Raw genomic sequence first — 19,978 nt, forward strand, 5'->3', positions numbered from 1 at the left:
GTGGCTCTCAGCCTTCCTTTAATGCAGTTCCTCATACTGTGGCGACTCCTAGCCCTAAAATAATTTTTTGTTGCTACTTCTTACCTGTAGTTTTGCTACTGTCATGAGATGTAGTGTAAATATCTGATCTGCAGGATGTATTTTCATTATTATAAATTGAATGTAACTAAAACATAGTGATTAACCACAAAACCAATATGCAGTTGTATATTACAAAATACTGATTTCTAATGACGGAAAAATGAAATTTTGGTCTTGAGGCATGGTATGGCACAGGTAGCAGTCTTAATGGAATGACAGTAAACTACATTGCTCCATTTCGGGACAGTATGTGTAAAAAGGCAAAGTCAGTGGGAAGGTTGAGACTGCTTCTTTCTCACGAGATCGGAAATCCTCGGGGTGGTCTTCGCGATAGCACAGCGAAGGTCGTCTTCCACAGCAAGTCTGCTTCTGTATTTCGACTTGATAACCAACAAGCTGGAGAACCCTGCTTCACAAAGACACGCTGTTGGGAAGGGAAGGAGGAGGCGCAGCACGGTCTCAGAAATAACAGGGTATGACTGCAAGCACTTGATCCAGAAGGTTGTAACTGGCATTGTGGAGAAATCCGCTCTGGCTGCATCATTCTTGAGAAACTCGGTGAACTCCTCTTGCGCCGGCGCAGGCACGTCGTCAGCTCTCACAGTGAATGGGCTCCTGGCGAGGGCAAAAGGGACATCAGGTAGGTTTGGGAAATACCATGAAATTTCACCTGCAAGTGCGTGCAAGTGTTCTTTCACAGAAATTATCATCGTGATCCTTTTGTGGGGTTCAATGTCGTGTTCCTCAAAGAAGGCAGACAAGGTAGGCAACATGTAAATTTTATTTTCATCCAACTTTTTTTGCCAAAGCTGAAGTTTCATTTGGAACGACTGGATCTTTTCAGACAAATCGAGGCATGTTGCATTTGCTCCCTGCAGCGATAAATGTAACTCATTCAAGATGGCAAAGATGTCAACCAAGTAAGCTATTTTCTGCAATTCACTTTTACTGCTGAAAAGTGCTTCGAACTGCGGTCTTGCTTTCTGATTAAAAAACATTCTGAGTTCATCACGAAGCTCAAAAATACATTTTAAAACTTTTCCTCTCGATAACCATCGTCCTTCAGTATGAAGCAGCAGGGTCTTGTTTGGGGTGTCCATATTACTGCACAGTTGGGAAAACAGCCGACCGTTTAAAGAGCTCGCCTTGACAAAATTGACAGAACTTATGACGCTTGTCAAGACTTCCTGTAACTCTCGTGGCAGCGTCTTCATTGCTAATGTTTGCAGATGGGTCATACAGTGAGTTCCGATGGCCTTTGGTGACTCATTTATCACCAAACGCTGAAATCCAGACTGACAGCCCAGTGTGGCTGGGGCACCGTCTGTGCAAACGCCACAGATGCTTTCCCAAGGGATCTGGTGCTTTTTCAGAAACGAGCCAACTGTGTCAAATACCTCACGGGCACTAGTTGTCCTTTCAAGAGGTTTGCAGAAAAGAAACTCGTCTTTAAAGTCGCCGTCATTAATATACCTCACGTAAACCATTAGCTGCGAACAGTTTGCAACGTCTGTGGATTCATCGAGCTGGATACTGAATATTGGAAGTGGAGCAGACTTAATCTCCTGGACCACCTGATCAAGAATATCAGCAGACATGTCATGTATCCTTCGGCGGACAGTGTCGTTAGATAAGGAAACTGCGCTCAACTGTGTAACAAATTCGTCTCCGATCATAACGCGGACACTGTCTTTGGCCACCGGGAAGAGCAAGTGCTCAGCAAAGGTATGAGGTTTCATGCTCCTGGCGATTCTGAGCGCCACCAAATATGACACTTCAACAGCTACTACGTTTTGTCTGTGGCACTTGCTGCCACTGTCAACTCTGGCTTTCTTGAGTCCATCGGCTTTGCCTCTAAAATAGCTGGTATCCTTGCCGGCAAAGGTCGGGTGTTTGCTATCAAAATGGCGTCTCAGCTTGTTTGGCTTCATAGATTCTGCTGACAGAACACCACCGCAAATCACACACAGCGGCTTCTCAATCCCTGCTGTAATTATTGAGGTGAAGCCATACTGTAGGAAATCCTCATTGTATCTTCTTTTCTTAACATTCCTCTCTACACGATGCACTGTTGTGGGATGGTCCGCTAATGAAAACAATACACAGCAGTAGCCTTAATAATACAAAGGATGATACATAGCACGGTTCAGCCAAGGCACTTAGTTCATTAACGTTTCCTATGATTTAGCATTCTCTGTGTGGTTTTTGCTTGCTTGTTTGCTTGTTTGCTTATACATACCTGTCACCAACCACAGCCAAATATTAAAAAAAAAAAAAGAATAGTGGGGCGTGGTGGCGCACGCCTTTAATCCCAGCACTCGGGAGGCAAAGGCAGGTGGATCACTGTGAGTTCGAGGCCAGCCTGGTCTACAAAGGGAGTCCAGGACAGCCAAGGCTACATAGAGAAACTCTGTCTTGAAAAAACCAAACCAAACCCCAAAATCTGTGCCAGGAAGTGTTGGCACCTTTAATGCCAGCACTCAAGAAGCAGAGGCAGGCTAATCTCTCTAAGTTTGAAGCCAGGCTAGTCTAGAAAAGTGAGTTCTAGGATAGCCAGGGCAACACAGAAAAATCCTGTCTCAGAAAATAAAACTAAACAAACAAACCCCACAAAACAGAAACCAACAAATCCAGGGCTAGAGAGGTGGCTTCTTGGTTAAGAGCACTGACTGCTCCTCCAGAGGTCCTGAGTTCAATTCCCAACAACCACATGGTGGCTCACAACCACCTATAATGAGATCTGGAGGCCTCTTCTGGCATGCAGTTGTACATGCGGGCAGAACCTTGTATATGTTTTAATCTTTAAACAGACAAACAAACAAATAAACAAAGCCCCTAAACAACCAGCATCCAGATTAAGTTTCTGGGATACATTTTTTTTTTGCAGTACTTGATGATTTTATATTGACTTAGTATTATAATTCACGAAGTATAGTTTTACCTCCAGTACTGCTACTTTTAACACAGCAGCTACTCTCCATAACGTGTGACTGGTCCACATGAGAACATTATGCCATCAACCCCATCACATCCACCTGTATTTACGCAGGGAATGTGTGACAGGGTTGGTGAGCTGATGATGTCGTCACGCTGCAAACTGCATGTGGGTCAATTGGCCTGGAGATGGATGGCGGAGCAGAGGCTCAGTTCCAAAGCCCACTGTAAGTATTTATTTTCTGATAGTTTTAGATGAACCCTAGGAAAGGGTCACTCAACACCCAAAAGGTCTCAACCGACAGGCTGAGAACCACTGCCGTACAGCGTTCAGGTATATCTGACAGATGACAAGCCACCTACCATTTGCAATTCTGCACTGCCGCAGCACCTCGTTGAAGCCCTCACACAGCTTGACGTCACTCTGGTTCTGGGCACACTCCAGAAACTGCTTGATCTCAAGAGAGCAAGGCCCACGAGACTGCTGGTCCAGCAGCTGGGATCCCTGAGGCTCCTGCCAAGACACAATATTAGGTCCTCCTGGGGAAGGGTAGGGCCACCCACACAAGGGCAGAACTCACACACTGGGAGCTGGGGAAACAGCTAGAAAGTTTTCCTTTCAGAAACACGGCAGGCCTCATGGCTTTATCTGTAATAGCAACACTTGAAAGGACAGTCTTGAAGACCGCGACAACTTTGAAGCCAGCGTGGGTCACACTGTAAAGACTTTGTCTCTAGTAGGAACCCAAAATAAGTGTAAGTACTGAATGCCAAGGCAAGAGGATTGCCATGAGTTCAAGGCTAGCTTGAGTGAAATCCTCTCAAAACCAAGTGTCACCCAAAGAGAAAATGGCCATTTTACAGTGAGGTGGGTTGTAATTCCAGTGTTCTCCTTGATGCTAGCCTAAGGTCTACCTCAAAGCATGCTATTCGAGTATGTGGATGGGTGTGCCCCTGGGCGACCAAGCAAACGCCGGGCATCTTCCTCCTACCACTCCCTTCCTTACTGGCTTGAGACAGGGCCTCTCACTGAACCAGAAGCCAGTTATTTCTGCCCATCTGACAGCCAGCCACGCTGTGGCATATGCTTGTCTCAGCCCCACAATGCAGGAGTTATAGCTAAGGATGGCAAGGCATGACTTTTTGTGGGATCATGGCATTGGAACTGGGGGCCTCCTGCTAGCAGAGTCAGTGCTCACTCACTGAACTACACCCCAGCACACCCCACTTAAAAATACTGAGACAGCACCACTCTTTACTCAGAAGCATTGTGGACCTTAAGTTAAACACAGGTTCCTACATTAAAGATGCGTTCCAGCGGCCAACTTTCCCCAGAAAATAAGAGTGGGGAAAGAAAAGCTGCCCAAATCTTACCTGGTAAGTGATGTCAGGCTTTGCGGGCTCAGCGTTACCTCCTCCACTGAAGCCCCCAGTGATGGCGTGACCCAGGGTGTGCCCCACGGCAGAGCCCACGGCCACACCCGCTGCAGTGGTTGCCATCTGGGCCATCAGGCCTGGCTGCTGGGGTGCAGCGGCAGGTGAGCCAACTGCAGATGGTGCAGCTGCTGCTGGAGGCTGAGCTGCAGGTGCTCTTCTGGGAACAGCCCTCATTTGAGGGGCTCGGCTAGAAAAGGACAAAACCAATCAGTTCCCGCAAGTTATATGCCCTTCCTTTATCAATGGTAAAGGGTTCAAATTCATGACCTCTTTTTTTTTTCACTAATATTAAATACATACATGTGTGACATACACATTTCTAAATCCATCTCAGTCTCCATGTTCCTAGTATGTGTATGTTTTTTGGGCCGACCACTTGGTATTGGATAACCAATTGGGGTGCTCTGGCTGTGTAATAGCTCTGGTTGTCCTGGAACTTGCTCTATAGACTAGGCTGGCCTTGAACTCACAGAGCTCTGCCTGCCTCTGCATCCCAAGTGCCAGGATTAACAGTGTGCACCACCGGCACCTGGAGGCCCACAGTATCTTTAAAGAACAGTTATTCTGCTACTTCATAAAATCAGAGACTATTAAGAGGCAGGCGGATCGCTGTGAGTTCAAGGCCATCCTGGTCTACAAGGCTAGTCCAGGACAGCCAAGGCTAACACGGAAAGACGAAAAACAAAACAAAACAAAACAAAAAAGTTAGAAAGGAGCCTGGCGTGGTAGTGCAGACCTTTAATCCCAGCACTCAGGCGGCAGAGACAGGTGAATAGCTGTGAGTTTGAGGCCAGCCTGATCTACAAAGTGAGTCCAGGACAGCCAAGGCTACATAGAGAAACCCTGTCAGAAAAAAAAGAAAGAAATTTTAGGACAATTAAGCAGTCTTCTGTAACGTAGTTAACATTTAAATTAACATTTAGTGCTGTGGGGGGAGGGGTTGGTGCTGATGAAATGGCTCACAAGAGAATGGTCCTTGCAGCCACTTCTGGCAAACTTGAGAGATCCCTGGAACCCACAAGGTGGGAGGAAGCAATCAGCTCCCACATGCTGCACTGTGACTTTCACACAGGCAGCAAGGCACACACACAGACAGACAGACACACACACACACACACACACACACACACACACACACTGAGACAGACAAAAAGATTTAGAGCTTAGGTTAACAAAACATTTTCCAGGCTGGAGAGATGGCTCAGAGATGGAGAGAGACTGCTCTTCCAGAGGTCCTGAGTTCAATTCCCAGCAACCACATGGTGGCTCACAACCATCTATAATGAGATCTGGTGCCCTCTTCTGGCCTGCAGGTGTACACCCAGGCAGAGCACTGTATACATAAAAATAAATAGATCTTTGGAAAAAAAAATTAAGAAAGAAAGGAAACAAACCACTACCCCAAACCAAAAGGGAAGAGTTAGGGAAACTGACCAGTCTGTACTGCAACTTTTATATTTTTGGTTGTGAGCCAGCCTTTAACGGCTGAGCCTTCTTTCCAACTCATTGCAACTTGTATTAATCTTGTTTGTCTTTTGGGTTTTGGAGACAAGGTCTCTCTATGTGTAGCCCTGCTAGCTTTGAACTGGTGGCAAGCCCCTCTTGCCTTTGGGGGAGACGGCAGCATGGGGAACTATATCGGTAGTAGATAGGGTACCCCCACCCCCACCATAGGTTCACTCCCAGTTCGATCACAGTTTTTAACTTTGTAGGATTTTATTCACCCAAAGTGGAAGAACATCTGGAATCTAGAAGCTGTCAGCCATTTCCTACTTATCTTCCTGTGGAAGGGAAAGATAGCTCCATGGAGCAGCAGTTCTCAACTTGTGGGTCGCGACCCCTTTGACAGCCCAAGGACCCTTTCAGAGGGCTCACCTGAGACCATCCTGCATAGCATATATTTACACCACGATTCATAACAGCAGCAAAATTACAGTTATGAAGTATCAACAAAAATAATTTTATGGGGGCGGGGGGCAGGGGAAAAGGGGTCACCGCAACATGAGAACTGTATTAAGGGGTCGCAGCATCAGGAAGGTTGAGACCCACTTCAATAAGCGTTTACAACTAAGTGTTAGCTATCCTGGACCCAAGTGGTGAAAGGAGAGAACTCTAAATTCTCGGCCTTCCACACACGAATAATTCAACCTTCCTTTCTAAAGACTTTTTACCCTATATGAAATCCAAGGTTAGCCAGAGGGACGCTGAAAAAACAGTAGGGGCACCCCCCACCCCCCTGACCTCCAACACACACACTCCCGAGAGCTTGACACGTAACATTCTTTCCCCGCCTCTTTGTAGACTAAGTAAGGCCCTTCCACCAAGCAGTCTAGGGGGAAAGGTCATGTTTAGTATACTCTCCCAGACTGCACAGAGCGTGTCCCTGTTCTCTGGGAGTCTTCCTCCCCAGCCGCGACCCCTTCCCGACAGCTCACACCGTTTTACCACCAGCGGCCTTCGCAGCCCTCTGGCTACGGAACCTCGCCATGGCCGCTGGCGCTCGGTCCCCACCCGGAGGAGGGTCTCACCTGGCCGGAGGAGACACCCGGGAAATGCGACTCTGCAGGCTTTCACGTGGCATCCTAGAATCTCCTATACTCAGCCTCCAGACACAACAAACTCGGAAACGCCCACGAGCATCCAGCAAAGAAAGAGGAAGATGAGAGGCGGGGGCCTCCGCGCGCAGCCAATCAGCGCCCAGTATTAGCACGGTCGCTGACGGTTATTGGAAAAGCGAGACGTCAGTAACGAGCAACGCGGTGGCTTCCTCGCCTGGAAGTTGCTTGGAGACGGGTTGCTTTCCCGCAAATGTTGTCCTTCGATTCTGTGATGGATGCTTAGGTTTTGCTTCCAATAGACGATTGGCTTCCTCCACAAACCCAGGCTGTCCTTTGATTTTTTTTTTTTTTTGAGATCCTCCTGCCTCAGCCTCTCAAACTGCATTGAGGGATTGCAGGCATGTACTGCCATGCCTACTGTGTTAACAAGTGTTAAACCTGAAAATTGTAAAGAGAAAGACTAAATCCACGATTGTCTAATCAAAACGAGATGTATTTTAGAGGTGCACCGGGGACTGGGCATCCGGCTGTTTCACCCTAAATTGGGAATTTAGCCCCTTAGCCCCTTACCGTCCTTTTTTATGAGAGAGAGGGAGAGAGAGAGAGAGAGAGAGAGAGAGAGAGAGAGAGAGAGAGAGGGCGAGAGAGAGAGGAGGAGAGAGAGAGAGAGAGAGGAGAGAGAGAGAGAGAGAGAGAGAGAGACAGACAGACAGACAGACAGACAGACAGACAGACAGACAGAGCTGTAAGCGTCTTTGCAGGAGCCAGAGAATTAGCTGTTACAAATTGTTAGAAAACACAATGAAAGCGGAAGGCCAGCATATACACCATGTAAATGGGGTTACTTTGTTTTCGTTTTTTGTTTTGCAGACTACATCAGATTTAAGAAACAGAAACTTATTCTTAAATAGAAACCTATTAATTTGCAACACACGGGAACTTAATTGCAATGTACGTTGTCCCTTGGTTTTTGTTGTTGTTTGTTTTGTGTGTGTGTGTGTGTGAGAGAGAGAGAGAGAGAGAGAGACAGACAGACAGGCAGGCAGGCAGGCAGGCAGGCAGGCAGGCAGACAGACAGACAGACAGAGACAGACACAGACACAGACACAGAGAGACCAGGCTGACCTCGAACTCACAGACATCCACCTGCCTTTGCCTCCTAGAGGAATTACAGTCACCACCTTTTCGGTGCCCCTTTTTTAACCTCCCATTCTTCCCTTGGCCTGTGTAACCCTTTCTTTCTTTCGTTTTCTATTGAGACACGTTTGTGTGTGTGTAGCCTTGGCTGTCCTGGAACTCACTCCGTAGAGCAGGCTGGCCTCGAATTCGCAGAGATCAGCCTGCCTGTGCCTCCAGAGTGCCTGGATTGAAAGATTGTACTACCATGGCCAGGCCTGTGTTAGCCTTTGATGTCTTTGACAAGGGAACTGTAAGACTGAGACCTGTAAGACTGAGACCTCTAGAGAGATCTCTAGTCTATTCCCGGAGTCCCCACTAAGAGACAGAGCCCGTTGTCGATGCAAATGCATAGGAATAGGAATGTATTGAGCCATCGCGATGGGGTCTGTCCAGCTCTTTCAAGCTGCAGACCCCGAGAAGCAGAGGTTATAGGTTTTAGACAAAGAAATGAGTTTTACAGTATGTGATTGGTTGTCATATGGGCAGAAAAGCTGCAAGCAGGGAGTTACAAGTCTTGGCATTTGGTGGTTGGATAATGGATGGAGGGGCAAGTTAACCTATGGAAAAGATTGGTTGAAGCAGTCACAGGGGGCGTTTAGGAACTTTTTTAGTTGGGGAGGTGTAGTGGAAATTTTAAACACAGCTGGTTGTCCTTGAGCCCAGCTGGACCCTGAGCACAGACTGAGACCTTGAGCCAAGTTGGACTCTTCAAGGTTTTCCTGTCCCTGCCACACACACGGTGATCTGATATCTGTCTGTTCTTGGTTCAAGCTGGACCCTCTAGAAATTCACATGCTTTGGCCTTAATGGGGGTCTTTAAGGGAGGACTGAGTAGGCTGACTTTTACATTTTCCCAGATTTTGGCCTTAATGGGGGTCCTTAAGGGGGCTGGTTCCTTGAGAACAAGCATTACTTGATGCTATAGTTGAGTGAACAGGATTCTGGCATTAAATACCTGGCGATGATAAGGCTAGTAATACATTGAAATACACAGGGCCCAAATATTATGATCAATAAGACAACTATCGGGGGGCTGATGGACAGAAAGAACAATTTTAGCCAGGAGGGCCAATCAACCTGTGCCTAGGAGATTCTGTTTCTCTACGTAAATAATTAATTTGGTTATCAACAATGTGGGAGAAATCAGATACTATAAAACAACACATTCCAGGGAATCACTTGTAAGGACCAGACAAACTCCATTTTGAAAAAGAAACGGCATTTTATGTGAAACCTGGCCAAGGGCTGAACCCAGATTCCAGGAAAACCACAAACTAGTTTAAACAGAAAAATATTCCCTAGCAACACAATCAGCTCACCTTGGGAAAGTTCAAATATACTCTCTGCTGGACAAGCTGACCAGCAGGTGGTCGGGCACATAACAACAACCAATTAGGAGAAGCCAGGCCAAAGTTCCTAACACCCCATGACTGCTTCAATCTTTTCTATAGGTCAACTTGCCCCTACACCTGTTACCCAACCATGAAATGGCAAGCTTGTAACTCCCTGCTTGCAGCTTTTCTGCCCAAATGCCATCCAATCCATATACTGTAAAACCCATTTTTTCCCTAAAACCTATAAAAACCCATCTCAGTTGAGACTCAGGATCACTTCCCTGCATCTGCTGTGTCAGTGCATAGGAGAGGTGGCTCTGGTTTGAACCGGCAATAAAGACTTCCATGTCATAGCACTTGGACTCAGCTCTTCTGTGGTCTGTTCAGAGAGTCTCTCAAAATTTGGCCATTAACAGGTTGACATTCAAGATTATGTCTGAGCAAAAGAAAGTCTACAGTGGCCAGGAGTGGTGGCACACACCTTTAATCCCAGCACTCCGGAGGCAGAGGCAGGCAGATGGCTGTTGTGAGTTCGAGGGCAACCTGGTCAACAAAGCAAGTCCAGGACAGCCAAGGCTAACACAGAAACCCTGTCTTAACCTGGCGTGATGGCGCATGCCTTTAATCCCAGCACTTGGGAGGCAGAGGCAGGTGGATCGCTGTGAGTTCAAGGCCAGCCTGCTCTACAAAGTGAGTCTAGGACAGCCAAAACTACATAGAGAAACCTTGTCTCGAAAAACCAAAAAAAAAAAAAAAAAAAAAAAAAGAAAGAAAGAAAGAAAAAGAAAAAAGTAAGAAACCAAACAAAAAAGCTCCTTTTCCATCCTCACAGTCAATCAAGGGCAGGGAATACAAAGGCAGCTGTGACTGCTACTGAGGAGGGGTCTAACAGATGTAGGGAGTCACCCCAGTTTTCAGCTCCCTGACCTCATAAGCCTATGAACAGATTGTAGGGACATTGTGACTAATATAGGTGTGATTCTTCCTATCCCTGTACGCCCTTATAACACATGAAGAGGGCAGAATAAATGTTAGTCTCACAGGAAAAAAAAATCTGTCCCAGGGCTGGTGGCTTTCCCTCAGGGAAGGAAGGTGTGTTGTAGTGGGGAGGGCCCTCAGGACAATCATAGCACAGGCAGTGAAGGAAGAAGGAGTTATTTACAAAAATATCGGCTCTAACCTTGGAAATGTTTTTGTGGGCATCCCCTGTTGGCATACCTTTTATAATGTTTATTATGTGATTCCTATTCCATATAAGTTTTTTCACTGGAACCCAGGAATTATGGGTCCCCGTTGACACAAAAGGGGATCCTTGAGGCTAGGTGTAGAAAGTTTGGTATCAAATTTATTAGCTATAGACAGTAGCACTTGAGCAATGTTAGTGCCAAGGGGAGTGAGGAGGACCCCGTTTTCCCTTTTTCATTTTTAACACATTTGGAATTTCCACTGTGGGATTCTGTTAAAGGATATTTAATCATGCTCATCTGTATTGTTACCTTGGGACCAGTCAGTCACACTAGTCCATCTCAACTGCCTTCCTTCCATTTGTGTAAAGACAATGTGTTGCCAGGTGCAGTGGGGAGGCAGAGGCAGGGGGATCGCTGTGAGTTCGGGGACAGACAGGTCTAAAAAGTGAGTCCAAGATAGCCAAGGCTACGCAGAGAGACCCTGTCTGGAAAAACAAAAGCAAAAGCAAACAAACAAACAAAAGCTAAGTGCAAAAGACTGTCACATAGTATTGAGAATCTGCCCCTGTGTAGGAGATGCTTCTCCGGGGTAAAATTAGCCAGTTGTTTGTTGAGCATATGTGTGATCTATGCATGTGTGTACACGTGTGTTCATGTATCTTATATTCAGTTGCTTCTCTGAATTCTTAGGATTTAAATAATTAAATTATGAGTCAGGCGGTGGTGGCGCACGCCTTTAATCCCAGCACTTGAGGGGCAGAGGCAGGCAGATCTCTGTGATTTCGAGGCCAGTCTGGTCTACAAAGTGAGTCCAGGACAGTCAATGCTACACAGAGAGACCCTGTCTTGAAAAGCCAAATAAATAAATTGTGTATGTGTATGTACATGTGTGCTAGAGGCATTGGATTCCCCTGAGCTGGAGTTAGAATATTTAGTCATCTGACATAGACGCTGGGAATGGGACTCTGGACCTATGCAAGCACAGTGCATGCTCTTAACTGCAGAGCCATCCTTCCAGCCCCTCCACAGTACTTTATTTATTTTTTTTTTTTTGAGACAGGACTTCTCAGGGGGAGTCCCATACTTCCTCTTCATTTCATAGACTGGCTGCCCAACCGGTCGCCAGGACCTGCCTATTTCTGCCTCCCAGGTTGGAGCCACCATGCCCTGCTTTTCTGTGGGTTCTCAGGATATGAACTCAGGTCCCTTGAGCTTACTCAGCAAAAGCCTCAGCCACTGGGCCATCTCCTCATCCCCGGAAGCCAGATAAAAATGAAGTTGAACAAATCACATCAACAAATACAGGTAGTGTCTTTAAGTAAAAGCAGGAGGGAAATATGGAGGTGTATGGGGTCCGGGGCCTCCATCCCTGGCAGGACATGCAGGGACTAGATGGTAAGGGGACCTGAGGTCACTGTCCTTCGCCTATGAAGCAGCTGAGTAGAGTGACCTTGGTTTTCCTCAGGGCAGTCAGGAGCACCTGCCTTGGGACAGGCTGATAAATGTTTCACTTTCATTGTTCTTGTCAGGGAAAGTTCCCCAAGGGTGACAGAGCTGCAGATGGTTTTCATGGACTGTCACCAGTGAATGACCCTCCACCCTCTCTCACCCCACAAAACAACTATCTATTGTGCACTGCGACTGAGAAGATGATAGAGGAAAACTGCTCCCTTGTCCTCCCCAGGGCATCTGGCGGGTAGGAGAGTCCCATACTTCCCCAACTGATGGCTCACTGCTACACTGTAGGACTATATGACCACCTGGGCAATGTGTGGGAACGGACAGCGTCCACATACCAAGCTGCTGGCCAGGACATTTGTATCATCCACTGGGGAGCATCATGAGTTAATCACTGGGCTCAAGTCATCACCAGATAGAGGTGTCATGTCAGGGGACCACATGCCTGTAAAAGGAACCTTTGGGGTTTTTTTTTTGTTTTTTTTTTTTGTCTTGTTTTTTTTTGAGACAGGGTTTCTCTGTGTAGCCTTGGCTGTCCTGGACTTGCTTTGTAGACCAGGCTGGCCTTGAACTCACAGCAGTCCACCAGCCTCTGCCTCCCAAGTCTGGGATTAAAGGAGTGCACCACCACGCCAAGCCGTAAAAGGGACTTTTATTCACCTCTTTCAGTTGTTGTCCCAGACAATTACTGTCTCTGTCTGCTAGCTTTGGCTCGGTCCTGGAAACTTCTAGCCTAGGCCCAGAATGTTTTCAGCCTCTGACACTTACTGCTTAGTAAGCTCGCCCCTTCTTGTTCTTACTGAGCTCATAGCTGGCTGGCTCAACTCAGCTGTGCTGCCTCAAACTTCTCTCCCAGCTGACTTATTCAATCTGGCTTATCTCTAGGCTCCTGAATTGCTCTGCTTGGCCTCAAACGAACTCTAGCAATCTGCTGTAATCTTCTGGCACTTTCTCATTCTCTGGCTCGTTTTGCTTTTGTAAGGACCAGACAAACTCCATTTTGAAAAAGAAACTCCATTTTGTGTTAAACCTGGCCAAGGGCTGAACCTAGACTCCAGGAAAACCACAAACTAGTCTAAACAGAAAAATGTTCCCTAGCAACACAATCAGCTCACCTTGGGAAAGTCCAAATATACTCTCTGCTGGTTAAGTTGACCAGCTGGTGGTCTGGCACATAGCAACAACCAATTAGGAGAAGCCAGGCCAAAGTTCCTAACACTGTTCCATGGCTGCTTCAACCAATCTTTTCTATAGGTCAACTTGCCCCTACACATATTACCCAACCATGAAACGCTAAGGCTTGTAACTCCCTGCTTGCAGCTTTTCTGCCCAAACGCCATCCAATCCATATACTGTAAATCCCATTTCTTTGTCTAAAACCTATACAAACCCCTCTCAGTTGAGAACTCAAGGCCACTTCCCTGCATCTGCTTTGTCAGGGCATAGGAGGGGTGGCCCTGGTTGGAACCTGCAATAAAGACTTCCTTGCCATTGCACTTGAACTTGGCTCTTGGGTGGCCTTTCTCGGGAGTCTCTCAAAATTTGGGCATAATATCTTCATGTGTGTCTAACTTCAACCCCTCACTCTAAAACTCTCCTGTGTGTTTCCCCGCCCCCCTCACATTGCTCCTTAAGCAGCTACCTTTTCCTCCTCTTATGAGACTTGGCCACTCCTAGCTACTCAATTAGCATATTACTTTCTTATTTTGGTTTTTTGAGACAGGGTTTCTCTGTGTAGCCTTGGCTGTCCTGGACTCGCTTTGTAGACCAGGCTGGCCTCGAACTCACAGAGATCCACCTGCCTCTGCCTCCCAAGTGCTGGGATTAAAGGCGTGTCAATTGCCCCCCCCCCCCAGCTTTCTCAGTTTCTCAGAGTACCCTACCTTCCAGTCATATTGAAGGCAGCGCTCCTTTAGCTAAATTCCACTTTGTGTCACTCAGTATTTTCAAGCAAGCTTACTAGTAAATCCTTTACAACATTAATTTTATTAAGAGTTTTTCAGCCGGGCAGTGGTGGCGCACGCCTTTAATCCCAGCACTTGGGAGGCAGAGGCATGCGGATCACTGTGAGTTCAGAGCGAGCCTGGTCTACAAAACGAGTCCAGAGAAACTGTGTCGCCAAAGACAAAAAAAAAAAAAAAAAAAAGTTTCTCCTGCTTCACCAGCACTAGGAGGCTGAGGCACGGGAACAGCGAGTTCCAGGCCAACATCAGTTACCTTGCCATAAAACAAACCAGAGAATTAAGTAAACAGTGCAAGGGCCCACGCCTGCTAATTCCCCAAGCCAGTTTACGTGAGAGACTGAGGCAGAAGGAACTCTAAATCCAAGACAGCCTGGGTTGTAGTCGAAGCCACTCGTTCACGGAAGCAAAAACCAAACCATCATGAATAGGAGGACAAGATTTGAGAGGACAACCCCAGGAACTTCCGGTTAGCTACACCACCTCGTCGCCAAGCTCTCGACTTCCGGGAGCAGGACGCCCCGCCTCCGCGTTTCCTCGTAACCGACGTCTTGTTCTTCCAATGACCTTCAGTGCCCTGCTTCTCCTGGGCTCTGATTGGTTGCGTGCTGAGGCACCGCCTCCACTCTTCCTTTCTCCTTGATAGAAATTGCTGGACGCTGGTGGGAGTTTCGCAGTTAGTCGTCTCTGAAGGCAGAGGTTGCTACTAGCGAGAAGGATGCCGCGTGGAAGCCGAAGCCGCACTTCTCGGGTGGCCCCTCCGGCCAGGTGAGACCCTCCTAGGCTCTGGGGACCGAGAGCCGGCGGCCATGGCGAGGTTCCGAAGCCAAAGAGTGGGTTAGGCCGCTGGTGGTGAGACAGACGGTGGCGAACTGTCGGGGGAAGGGATCCGCGGCTGGGGAGGAGGACTCCCCGAGAAGGAGGACACGCTCTGTGCTGTCCCGGAGAGGACGCTAAAGCGTGACCTTTGCTCTAGACTGCTTGGGGGAAGGGCCTTACGTAGTCTACATACAAAGGAGGCGGGGAAAGCAGCTCTAGGAGTGGGGGGGTGGGGGGGGGGAGGTATTTTTTTCTTACTGTTTCCCCCCCACCCCCCGAGGCCCTCAGGCTAACGAACTCCATGTAAGTCTAGCTGCCCTTCCTTGATTTTTTTCCCCCGACTCCACTTCCGTCCGGCTAGATAGTTGTGTTTGGTGGCGCACGCCTTTAATCCCAGCACTCGGGACACAGAGGCAAGGCAGATCTGTGTGAGTTCGCAGGCCAGCCTGGTCTACAGAGTGAGTCCAGGATGGCCAAGGCTACAGAGAAATCCGGTCTCGGGAAGGGGGAAAAAAAAAAAAAGTGCGTGGCGCCTGCCATGTATGGGGCCTAAGATTTAGAGTTCCCTACTTCCACCACTTGGGTCCAGGATCTCTAACGGTGGTAAGCGCTCTATTGAGACATCCCGCCAGCGCACATGAAAACAAGAGGAAATGTTGGCAGCATCCACATTGCAGATGGCTTTCCCACTTTGGGTGAATAAGATCAAAGTATTGGGAGTGAACCTCAGGACTGTGCATATGGTGGTATTGGTGTCCTTATAGCCCCCCAGTACCTCTGTCTACTCAAAGGCAATAATGTGGCTACCAGTTCATGGAGAGGCCCTGTCTCCAAAAACCAAAAAAAGGTTACTAAAAGTTGCAGTTCCAACAGGTTCCTTTCTCTACTCCAGTCCCCCACCCCCGCCCCTACTTGATTTTGGAAGGGGGGTGAGGGGGTGGTTTGTTTTGTTTGAGATGATTTCACTGTGGCCTTGGCTGGCCTGGAAATCAACTGCTTCTAGCTCCTGAGGGCTGGGATTAAAGATACGGATCACAGTGCCATATCCTGGGGACTTAACCTTTCCTAATGGGTAAAATGAAGGCATTGGTCTACATCCTAACATTTACCTCATAACTGTCTTGGATTATGTTGACTTTTGAGTGGATTTCTCCCTCGTTCACACTGGTCCTAAATGTGCTAACTTGTCTTGTTCACTCCCTGAGTAGCTGGAACTACTGGTATGTTTATGTCTGTATGTGTTAAGGTCAAAGGGCATCTTGTGGGAGCTAGGCGCTACTTTCCACATTGTGGGTTCCCGGAATCAACCTCAGGTTGTCAAGAACCTTTCTACAGTGAGTCATTTCACGGGCCCCTCCTCTAGCGCTAAATCTTTTTTTGTTTTGTTTTTCCCTTCGAGACAGGATTTCTCTGTGTAGTGTTGGCTGAAGACCAGGCTGGCCTTGAACTCACAAAGATCCACCTGCTTCTGCCTGTGCTGGGATTGAAGGCTTGTACCCCCCCCCCCCAAAAAAAAGAAAGAAAGAAAAAAAAGGCTTGTACACCATGCCAGGCCTAGCTCCAAATCTTGACTGAGAAGTCAACTAGGTCAGAACTACTCCTTTATCTAATATTTACTCCGGAGCAACAACAGTCTGATATTTTTGATACTCACAGAATAATGCAATGAAAGCTCTTTGCTCTATAGGTCTTGCTGTTCTGGGACTCACAGAGATCTGTCTGGGGTTAAAAGAAATGCTGGCAGGTCTTTCTCGCCTTTTTCTGTAACTGTATATGCAAATGAATGGCAGAGGTGTCAGGTGGCCTGGAGCTGAGCTTCCACCTGACTGCTTCCTGAGTGCTGGGATTAAAGGTGTCTGCCACTGTGCCTAGCCTTGCTCTTTTTTTGGTTTTGAGATCAGGGTTTTGATTCTCAGACTGGCTTCAAAGTCCCTCTGTAGAACAAGGAGGACAGTAGATATGCCAAAGTGTAAGGTGGAAAGTCCACAAGACCTCAGCCCTACACAGAGAATACCAGCAACTAAGGAACGCTGAGAGCAGGAGAAAGAAACACTCTTCCCCTGGGAGAGCACACTAAGTGGTCAGCGCTGAGAACATATACAGACTGAGGCAGATTGTATTTAGTAATGTGTGCATATACACATAACAATGAAAAAGGGAGCCATGAATTTGAAATAGATCAAGAAGGGTTATATGGAAAGAGGTTTGGAGAGCAGTTAGGGAACAAAAGTGTTGTAGTTATTATACTCTCAAAAAAATAATAAAGCCGGGTGGTGGTGGCACATGCCTTTAATTCCAGCACTCGGTGGACCACAGTGAGTTCAAGGCCAGCCTGGTCTACAAACTGAGTCCAGGACAGCCAAGGCCACACAGAGAGACCATGTTTCAAAATAATGATAAAGTGTGTAGAAAAGGGGAAGCTATCCCTATGTGGCTCAGGATGACCCTGAGCTGCTGGTTCTTCCTGTGTCTAGCTTCTCAGTGCTGGCATTACAGCTGTGTGCCACTGAACCTGGCCCGTTTGATTTCTTCAGTAGATTTTTAAAGCCATTTGGAACTGGAAACTGATTGGTTTTGTCCTTTTCTAGCCGAGCCCCTCAAATGAGGGCTGCTCCCAGAAGAGCACCTGCAGCTCAGCCTCCAGCAGCAGCTGCACCATCTGCAGTTGGCTCACCTGCCGCTGCACCCCGGCAGCCAGGCCTGATGGCCCAGATGGCAACCACTGCAGCGGGTGTGGCCGTGGGCTCTGCCGTGGGGCACACCCTGGGTCACGCCATCACTGGGGGCTTCAGTGGAGGAGGTAACGCTGAGCCCGCAAAGCCTGACATCACTTACCAGGTAAGATTTGGGCAGCTTTTCTTTCCCCACTCTTATTTTCTGGGGAAAGTTGGCCGCTGGAACGCATCTTTAATGTAGGAACCTGTGTTTAACTTAAGGTCCACAATGCTTCTGAGTAAAGAGTGGTGCTGTCTCAGTATTTTTAAGTGGGGTGTGCTGGGGTGTAGTTCAGTGAGTGAGCACTGACTCTGCTAGCAGGAGGCCCCCAGTTCCAATGCCATGATCCCACAAAAAGCCATGCCTTGCCATCCTTAGCTGTAACTCCTGCGTTGTGGGGCTGAGACAAGCATATGCCACAGCGTGGCTGGCTGTCAGATGGGCAGAAGTAACTGGCTTCTGGTTCAGTGAGAGGCCCTGTCTCAAGCCAGTAAGGAAGGGAGTGGTAGGAGGAAGATGCCCGGCGTTTGCTTGGTCGCCCAGGGGCACACCCATCCACATACTCGAATAGCATGCTTTGAGGTAGACCTTAGGCTAGCATCAAGGAGAACACTGGAATTACAACCCACCTCACTGTAAAATGGCCATTTTCTCTTTGGGTGACACTTGGTTTTGAGAGGATTTCACTCAAGCTAGCCTTGAACTCATGGCAATCCTCTTGCCTTGGCATTCAGTACTTACACTTATTTTGGGTTCCTACTAGAGACAAAGTCTTTACAGTGTGACCCACGCTGGCTTCAAAGTTGTCGCGGTCTTCAAGACTGTCCTTTCAAGTGTTGCTATTACAGATAAAGCCATGAGGCCTGCCGTGTTTCTGAAGGGAAAACTTTCTAGCTGTTTCCCCAGCTCCCAGTGTGTGAGTTCTGCCCTTGTGTGGGTGGCCCTACCCTTCCCCAGGAGGACCTAATATTGTGTCTTGGCAGGAGCCTCAGGGATCCCAGCTGCTGGACCAGCAGTCTCGTGGGCCTTGCTCTCTTGAGATCAAGCAGTTTCTGGAGTGTGCCCAGAACCAGAGTGACGTCAAGCTGTGTGAGGGCTTCAACGAGGTGCTGCGGCAGTGCAGAATTGCAAATGGTAGGTGGCTTGTCATCTGTCAGAGTGATAGTCCTGAACCCATAGGGTGCTAGAGTTAAGTCCCCGTAGGACTTTGTTTGAGACAGGGTTTCTCTAGACAGCATTCGGTGTCCTGGAACCCGCTCTGTAGACCAGGCTGGCCTCCAGAGATCTGCTGCCTCTGTCTCCAGAGTGCTGGGGTTAAAGGCCTGCAGCACCATACCTTGCCCCAGTAAGACTATTATAAATTTAGCAGTTGAATGCTTGTTTCTGTTTTCCTACCTTCAATTAAATCAGTGGCTTTTCAACTTTCTAAATGGTTCAACCCTTTAATACAGTCCTTGAGTTGTAGAGGCCTCTTAACTTTTGTTGCTACTTCGTAACTATAATTTTGTTAATGTTGTGTAAAATATCTGCTGTGACTCTTGAAAAGTGTGGAGACCCACAGATTGAAAAACAAAAAAGGAAGGGGCCTGGCAGGCTTCAGTTGTTGGGAATGGAAGGTATTTTTTTTTTTTTTTTTTTTTTTTTGGAAGGTATTTTTTAATATCTTGTAATCTTTTTTTTTTTTTAAACAGGTTTAATCTAATCAAGAAATTCAAACTGAAGAAATGTAAATTGGCGTTACGAAGTTTGATAGTGCAAATATGGACCCTTATTTCTAAAGCTCCGTTGCTTCAGAACGGCCATGAAAGAGTTTTAATTACAGATGTTCGCTGAGGCGTGTAGTGTTGGTGGCTGGGCAAGTGGTTGGCCTTGTGTTTTGTGAGTTAATATAAAGTGGGTTAATATAAAGTCATTCAGAGGTGTGTGGTCATCTTATTGTGTTGTGGTAAGAGCACCATGCTGTTTGTAGGAGAACACAGCTCTATCAGCATGCCTTTCATTCATCTAGTCCTGTGGTGTGATCCTTTTATTTTTACATTTAAATAACTTACTCAAATTACAACTAGATTATTGTCCCCTCACTTGTATCTTCCTGTTCCCCCTTCTCTCTTTCACCCTGTTCCCCTCCCCTAGGCCTGTTGACAGAAGGGGACCTTCTCCCCACCATATGATCACGGCCTATCAGGCCTACCCAGCAAGGAGAAGTGGTCAAATAGGGGCCACCAGAGTTCATGTCAGAATCATCTATGGTGTGACCCTTACACACAGTTCAGCTCCTCATGTGGTGATTCCCCAACCATAAGATGACTTGGTTG

The 19,978-nt window shown here is 47.4% G+C and overlaps 2 protein-coding genes across 2 annotated transcripts; one reads left to right on the forward strand and one right to left on the reverse strand.

Annotated features, from left to right (window-relative positions):
- Nucleotides 1–229: 229 nt before the first annotated feature.
- LOC127202681 (protein ZBED8-like) lies at nucleotides 230–7,081 on the reverse strand. Its single transcript, XM_051161387.1, has 4 exons — nucleotides 6,981–7,081; nucleotides 4,390–4,639; nucleotides 3,379–3,529; nucleotides 230–2,167 (listed from the first exon to the last, which is right to left on the reverse strand). Exons 1-4 carry the CDS (start codon nucleotides 7,031–7,033, stop codon nucleotides 348–350), a joined length of 2,274 nt encoding a protein of 757 aa, XP_051017344.1. The 5' UTR covers nucleotides 7,034–7,081; the 3' UTR covers nucleotides 230–347.
- A 7,652-nt stretch (nucleotides 7,082–14,733) lies between these two features.
- Nucleotides 14,734–19,408, forward strand: LOC127202682 (coiled-coil-helix-coiled-coil-helix domain-containing protein 2). The gene is made up of 4 exons (XM_051161388.1): nucleotides 14,734–14,897; nucleotides 17,537–17,786; nucleotides 18,647–18,797; nucleotides 19,355–19,408. Exons 1-4 carry the CDS (start codon nucleotides 14,848–14,850, stop codon nucleotides 19,363–19,365), a joined length of 462 nt encoding a protein of 153 aa, XP_051017345.1. The 5' UTR covers nucleotides 14,734–14,847; the 3' UTR covers nucleotides 19,366–19,408.
- The last annotated feature ends 570 nt before the right edge of the window (nucleotides 19,409–19,978 follow it).

The sequence above is a fragment of the Acomys russatus genome, chromosome 19, assembly GCF_903995435.1.
Source record: "Acomys russatus chromosome 19, mAcoRus1.1, whole genome shotgun sequence".
NCBI classification, from domain to species: domain Eukaryota; kingdom Metazoa; phylum Chordata; class Mammalia; order Rodentia; family Muridae; genus Acomys; species Acomys russatus.